General features: G+C 41.1%; 1 protein-coding gene across 2 annotated transcripts in view; it reads left to right on the top strand.

The window, feature by feature from the left end:
* LRRC4C (leucine rich repeat containing 4C) overlaps positions 1-5,849 on the top strand; it is a 189,249-nt gene extending 183,400 nt beyond the window's left edge. For both annotated transcript variants that reach the window (XM_004369810.2, XM_004369811.2), the window contains one exon: positions 3,664-5,849. In XM_004369810.2, coding sequence (XP_004369867.1) covers positions 3,706-5,628 — 1,923 coding nt within the window. In that variant the 5' untranslated portion in view covers positions 3,664-3,705 and the 3' untranslated portion in view covers positions 5,629-5,849. The remainder of the gene's footprint in view (positions 1-3,663) is intronic.
* The last annotated feature ends 2,128 nt before the right edge of the window (positions 5,850-7,977 follow it).

The following is a 7,977-nucleotide window of genomic DNA, read 5'->3' as shown; positions in this document are numbered from 1 at the left end:
CTGCCCAGCAATTCAGTCCCTCAGGGAGTTTGGATGTGTCTATGGAGCTTCCATGACCTTTCCTTGTACAAGTTGTGCTGGCTTCCCCAGTACTGTGTACTGTCTTACCCTTCACCAAATTATAACCTTACTTTTAACATATATTAAATTTTTATTGTATGCTGCTTATTATGAGCCAGTATGTGCAACCACCACCTGTCAGTGGAGGCTTGCATGTTGTTATAATGCTGTGGAGCTTCCAGACTAAAATGAAATAGGAACAAAGACCTGGCAATCTACTTCTAGAAACCAGCCCATGAAAACCCTATGGATCACAACAGTCCTATCCGCAACCGATCCTAGGGATGGTGCAGGATTTGGTAGTGTTTTGTTCTGCTGTGCATGGGGTTGCTATGAGTTGGGGGCCAACTCAATGGCAGCTAACACAAACAACAACAAACTGACATATATGATGTGACAGTCCTAACAAGAGCCTTTCTGGTGGATAACATTATTGTTCCCCTGTTCCACATGGAGAATCTGAAGTTTGGAGATGTGAAGTAACTTTTCTAATGACTGGGGCAAGGAGATTCCAGCAAGGATTTGAAGGCAGGTCATCTCACTCTTAACCACTGGGTATGGCTGCCTTTGCTATACCATATTTTAAAGAGAAAAAAGTAGCAAATGGCAGAGTAGGGACTTACCTTCTTCACTTCTATGCTATTTCCAAGCCAACCAGTTATTATTAAATGTCGCCAGAGGCCCTAGAATTCTGATGAGATCATGGGGTGGGGAATGGGAAAAGGAATAGAGGAACAGGACCCTGGGACCCCAACCCTAAAAACATTGACTATTTTGTGTATTGAGGATTTTGTATGATATTCTGGTTTTTGTTTGTTTGTTTTGCTTTTTAAGACACAATTACCTTAACAGGTGTTTGTGAGTGTGTATGGGGGTGGCATATATAAAGCTATACTAAATCACACAAATAAGAACATTTCAATGGTCATCATCACTGGGATTTAAATTGTGTTCTGCCATGGAAATCTAAAAGTCCATATTTCTTTTTAAGGCCATATTTAAATAAACATGAAAGATAACTCTTAATCTAACTCAGGGTATGAAGCCTGACAACAGTATTGTTGTCAAAGTATAAATGAGACAATGGGATAGACGTTATCAATTGGGTTAATATAATGAGGCAGAGCCTGCTGTTCAGCAATTAGTACAGATCGCTACATATATGCAAAAATTTGCAATTCGATATTTACTGTTTTGCATGTCGTTCACAGTCATTTTATTTAGTGCCTACAGCGTGCCAGGTAATGTGTTGGAAATAGGCTAAGCACAGACCATTGGACGTGACCCCTGTCATCACGGAGTCCACAGGCTAGTGGTGGAAATAGACCCAGGAACAAATGATCACAATACTAGATGTTGTGGAAAGTCTACCTAGAGCTACAACAGCCCTGAGGAAGGAAGCAAGTAGGTGTCCCTGGGAGCACCAGCAAAAGCTTCACAGAAGTAGTGACTCAGAATCTATCAGTCACCTGTTTCAACTGTCTTTGCTGACACAAGGAAGGAGACAAAAACAAACCTCTGAAGCCAGAAAACAAGAGTCTATGACTTCACACTTCACCTTCCTGAGACTCAGGTCCCTTTCAGTGGTTTTGCAAATGTGGGTATATGTTTAAGGACATTCCTTTTTCCAGGGAGCTGGATTCCCACTGACAACTATCTTTAATGAGTAGGGCATCTCTTGTTATTTGAAAAAAGCCTCTTCTCCATCTTGTGTGCTTTAGGTAAATGCAGATATTCACAAACACTAATTTACACTGGGCAATCTCACCAACCAGTAGAGGGGTTATATCCTAAGAAGAAGCCAGCCATTTGTTGAGCATGGAAGTGAAGGCTGTGAAACTGGACCCATCTCTGGCACTGGCTTCTCCCCAAGGCTCCCTTGGAACAACTGGAAGAGCTTCCTAATTGTCCCTTATTATTTTCCTTGTCCCTCCTTTCTTCCAAAGCTCTTCTGTCTCTCATATTTGCCCAACACTTAAGAGTGGGTAATAGTATTGTTCCTATTTTGCAAGTAAGGAGATTGAGCCAGGTAGAAGAAAAGTCACTTGCCCAAGGTGACACATAAAAAGTATTAAATACGTGTCTTTTTAAATTGGAATGTAAGGAGGCTTTTTTTTTTTTTTTTTTCTTTCTTTCATTCCAGGAGATTCATAGAAGAGATACTGTTTTTTAAGATCAGAGATTTGGGAAATATTACTAACACACGTGCCTAGTCCACGGTAAACCAACCGAGGGGGGCCTATACTGAGTAACACAAGCTCTGTTGGAATTACTCCTTCTGTTGGAAGAGATGCAGACAGGGACTTGTTTTGTTTTCCTTCCTGTAATTTACTTAAAATCAGTGAAGTAGGAACACAAGGCATGTAATAGTCCTGTTATACTAATTTTTTTCTGTAAATAAAAATCATGTTTTGGGGGAATGATTTCATTTGTGGTATGCCTGTTGACTATATTATAATGAATTTTAGTGCCTGAGATTAATCTCTAGAAGTTATGTACATTTGTTCAGGCCACTATTTCATTGCATCTCCAGAGGTACCATAAGTTACCAGTGTTTACACCTGAGGTCACCATGAAAGGAAAGGGATTTTAAAGCAATGAACTGTGAAAAATAGTTTGCATTTGCCCTCCTTCTCACGGCAACTTTTTTTGTGGGATCAGTCAGACAATAATCTGATTAAATTGCCTCATTTTGAAAATGGAGACAATAGCCATTCCTACCTCACCGAAGTGCTGTGAGGATTAGATTGGATTAGGGCCAGCTTTACGAGTATGCAACCTGTGCAGTCACAAAGGGCCCCATGCTCAGAAGGACCCACTCTTGTTTTAAGGGTCTGCAGTTAATGTCTTAATATTCTTAATAATGTTTGAACAATAGACCCTACATTTTCATTTTGCACTAAATCCTAGCCAGTCCTAGATAGGATTGTTTGTAAAGTTTGTAGCCCATGGTACCTGGCACATAGAGTAACTTTCAATAAATGTTGGCTATTACTCATTTTTTTTAGAATCCCTGGGTAGTACAATTAACCCACTCAGCTGCTAACCAAAAAGGTTAGAGGTTTGTGTACACCCAGAGGGTCCTCTGAACAAAGACCTGGCTATCTACTTCTGAAAAATCAGCTATTAAAAACCCTATGGTGCACAGTTCTACTCTCTCACATGGGATCACCATGAGTTTGGGACGACTTAACAGCAACTGTTGCTTGTTATCACTAATTTTGCAAAGATGCTTTTAGTTGGTTGGGTACAGGCTCAAAGTTCTATTTTCTGAACTTTTTCAATCTGGTCTGAATGTTGATCCTGATGGTGGAGTACATCACACATATTCTCATGCATTTGGGTCACACTGTCGGTAAACACTACATTGGAGCCCTCCGTCATTTTTCTGTGGTTGCACATCTGATGGAATGTGGGCTGTGGATGGCTGCTAGTTTGGAATATAGAAACATGTCCCTATAAATATAGACAACATTGTTCAATAAGAGATATTTGATTTCTTGTTTTCTTAGTCTGAGTAATGGATAGCTTTAGCTGACACATTGAGTCACTGACATTTTTCCAGGAAGATTTTGCGCTAATACTTTTTTTTTTTTTTTGCAGATTGTTTGAACTCCAGAAGGACCAACACCAGATAAATTATGAATGTTGAACAAGATGACCTTACATCCACAGCAGATAATGATAGGTCCTAGGTTTAACAGGGCCTTATTTGACCCCCTGCTTGTGGTGCTGCTGGCTCTCCAACTTCTTGTGGTGGCTGGTCTGGTGCGGGCTCAAACCTGCCCTTCCGTCTGCTCCTGCAGCAACCAGTTCAGCAAGGTGATTTGTGTTCGGAAAAACCTGCGTGAGGTTCCAGATGGCATCTCAACCAACACACGGCTGCTGAACCTCCATGAGAACCAAATCCAGATCATCAAAGTGAACAGCTTCAAGCACTTGAGGCACCTGGAAATCCTACAGTTGAGTAGGAATCACATTAGAACAATTGAAATTGGGGCCTTCAATGGTCTGGCGAACCTCAACACTCTGGAACTCTTTGACAATCGTCTTACTACCATCCCGAATGGAGCTTTTGTATATTTGTCTAAACTGAAGGAGCTCTGGTTGCGGAACAACCCCATTGAAAGCATCCCTTCTTATGCTTTTAACAGAATCCCTTCTTTGCGCCGGCTGGACTTGGGGGAATTGAAAAGGCTTTCGTACATCTCAGAAGGTGCCTTTGAAGGTCTGTCCAATTTGAGGTATTTGAACCTTGCCATGTGCAACCTCCGGGAAATCCCTAACCTCACACCACTTATAAAACTGGATGAGCTGGATCTTTCTGGGAATCATTTGTCTGCCATCAGGCCTGGCTCTTTCCAGGGGTTGATGCACCTTCAAAAACTGTGGATGATACAGTCCCAGATTCAAGTGATTGAACGGAATGCCTTTGATAACCTTCAGTCACTGGTGGAAATCAACCTGGCACACAACAATCTAACGTTACTGCCTCATGACCTCTTCACTCCCTTGCATCATCTAGAGCGGATACACTTACATCACAACCCTTGGAACTGTAACTGTGACATACTGTGGCTCAGCTGGTGGATAAAAGACATGGCCCCCTCCAACACAGCTTGCTGTGCCCGGTGTAACACTCCTCCCAGTCTGAAAGGGAGGTACATCGGGGAGCTCGACCAGAATTATTTCACATGCTATGCTCCCGTGATCGTGGAGCCCCCAGCAGACCTCAATGTCACTGAAGGCATGGCAGCTGAGCTGAAATGCCGGGCCTCCACGTCCCTGACCTCTGTATCTTGGATTACTCCAAACGGAACAGTCATGACACATGGGGCATACAAAGTGCGGATAGCTGTGCTCAGCGATGGCACGTTAAATTTCACGAATGTAACCGTGCAAGATACAGGCATGTACACATGTATGGTGAGTAATTCCGTTGGAAATACCACTGCTTCGGCCACCCTAAACGTTACTGCAGCAACCACTACTCCCTTCTCTTACTTTTCAACCGTCACAGTAGAGACTATGGAACCTTCTCAGGATGAGGCTCGGACCACAGATAACAATGTGGGCCCCACTCCAGTGATCGACTGGGAGACCACCAATGTGACCATCTCTCTCACGCCACAGAGCACAAGGTCGACAGAAAAAACATTCACCGTCCCAGTGACTGATATAAACAGTGGGATCCCAGGAATCGATGAGGTCATGAAGACTACCAAAATCATCATTGGCTGCTTTGTGGCCATCACACTTATGGCAGCAGTGATGCTGGTTATTTTCTACAAGATGAGGAAACAGCATCATCGACAAAACCATCACGCCCCAACACGGACTGTTGAAATCATTAATGTGGATGATGAGATTACAGGGGACACACCCATGGAAAGCCACCTGCCCATGCCTGCTATTGAGCATGAGCACCTAAATCACTATAACTCTTACAAATCTCCCTTCAACCACACAACAACAGTTAACACAATAAATTCAATACACAGTTCAGTGCATGAACCGTTATTGATTCGAATGAACTCTAAAGACAATGTACAAGAGACTCAAATCTAAAACATTCACAGAGTTACAGAAAACAAACAATCAAAAAAAAAGACAGTTTATTAAAAATGATACAAATGACTGGGCTAAATCTACTGTTTCAAAAAAAGTGTCTTTACAAAAAAAACAAAAAAGAAAAGAAATTTATTTATTAAAAATTCTATTGTGAGCTAAAGCAGACAAAATTATGTGTATTCCTCAGAACCTGTTTTTGCTGCACTTATTTACTATTTTCCCACATTTCGTCCCTCCCTTCCCTGATTACCATATTTTTCATAGGAGATCTCAATTCCCTGAAGAACTGGTCTAGGAAATTTTGTAAGAATTCTGTTACACTTTGAGATTTTTATGGTGAATTCTAGTGGTGAGATCCGGTCTATTTTGTCTCCTTTTTTTTCTTTTTTTTTTTTTTCCTCATGCCCTTATGAAGTAGTCCAATGGGGAATGCAATATTAGAAATAGATTTTTAAGAAAGAATGAGGAAAAAATGCAAGATCTTATATTTTTCATGTAATAACCTGTTCTGTATTTATGAGGCGGATCATTCTATGGAAAAGAAAAGAAAAAGAAAAGTAAGCAAACAACAGATTAATTTACATATGAGCATCTATAAAACCCCCGATCTTTTAAACAACTCTAGAACCAGAATTTGTAGTTCAAACACTAAAATAAGATTATAAATAAAATATTGTTGGTTTTTCTGTACCTGGACAAAACTCATTCGTAGTATAACTCAAATGTGGGAAACTTGAAGGTGATTAGGTTGCCTCCTTTCTAAGAAAGAAAATACTACAGTATTCTTCATACACTGCATCGATCTCTGCAGGGCCCTGTTTTGTTAGTTGAGTTTTCAACCTATATTCAAGGATGCTGTGGTATTTTTTTCCTTCTCAATAGGGGTACCCTTTTTAGAATGCTAAGATTAAAAGGTAATGATTCTGTAAAGTAAATTCAATACTACTTGGAAGAAAGTTTCAGTATAATTTATTCGCTGTCTCCTAAATAAAATTCCATAGTCTAGATGACGTGCCACCGCGAACTATGGAAGTATTTTAAATCATCTACAGTTGTAAAATAATTTTTGCTGCTGTGTGTCAGCAAACTCAATTCAGTTCAGCAATAATTATTAAAGACCTACTATATGCTAAATGGAAACCCTGGTGGCGTAGTGGTTAAGTGCTACGGCTGCTGACCAAAAGGTCGGTGGTTCGAATCCACCAGGTGCTCCTTGGAAACTCAATGAGGCAGTTGTACTCTGTCCTATAGGGTTGCTGTGAGTCGGAATTGACTCGACGGCAATGTGTATGTGCTAAATGCAGCCCCGGTGAGACAGTGGTTAAAGAACTCTGCTAACCAAAAAGTCAGCAGTTTGAATCCACCAGCTACTCCTTGGAAACCCTATGAGGCAGTTTTACTCTGTCCTATAGTGTTACTATGAGTCAGGATGATCTCAAAGGCAGCGGGTTTGGTTGGGTTTTGGATGTGCTAAACACTGGTTTTAGTATTGTGGGTACACATTTGACAAGACCTGGTTCCTGCCCTTGAGTCACTCACAGTCTGTATGAAATATGATTAAAGAAATAATCTCAGTTTACTCCTGGGGACAGCTCTAATTTTACTGATAGATGGAAGGCTCTCAGTTGGGACCCTGGAGTTTCAAAATAGCACACACCGTTATTACAGGAAGAGGAGCCTCATGATTTCTTTCAGAACTGACTCTTTTCTTCCAAATGCAGACTTGTAGAGCCAGCGGTTAAGCGCTCGGCTGCTAACCGTAAAATTGATGGTTTGAATCCACCAACCACTCCATGAGAGAAAGATGTGGCAATCTGTTTTCCTAAAGATTACAGCCTTGGAAACCCTATGGGCACTTCTACTCTGTCCTGTAGGGTTGCTGTGAGTCGGAATCGACTCCATGGCAGTGGGTTTGGTTAGGGGCTTAAGGATGTGCTCTGACTGATGGGTTCATACCTAGAGATAGCAATGATAATACAGTTGTAATTCATTCAGAGCATTTTTTTAAGGAATTGGGGGCGGGGGGGATATAGGTAAGAGAAAAGGCACTAGCTTTCAGGTAAAAAAAGGACCCTGAGGATTACCACTACCTCAGTAGTCTTCTGATATTTTAATATATCACATGTATATACAGTAAAATCTGCAAAAGCTGGAACCTGTGTAAGGCAGAAACCTGTCAGAGAAGGATAACTCACATATTTTCCACTAATAGTGATAAAAACGTGGTAAGACTGTATGTATCCTGTCAAAAGTGGAAAATTTGGAAGACCCAGAAAACCAAGGCAGTCCTGTAGAGTACCAGCTCTCACAGGTTCTGCTGTATTAAAATCTTCTGTCTTTATCTAT

This window comes from Trichechus manatus, unplaced genomic scaffold (genome assembly GCF_000243295.1).
Source record: "Trichechus manatus latirostris isolate Lorelei unplaced genomic scaffold, TriManLat1.0 scaffold00006, whole genome shotgun sequence".
In the NCBI taxonomy this organism is placed as follows: domain Eukaryota; kingdom Metazoa; phylum Chordata; class Mammalia; order Sirenia; family Trichechidae; genus Trichechus; species Trichechus manatus.
Note: the sequence above shows the minus strand (reverse complement) of the source record. Positions and strands in the feature narration are given on the sequence as shown.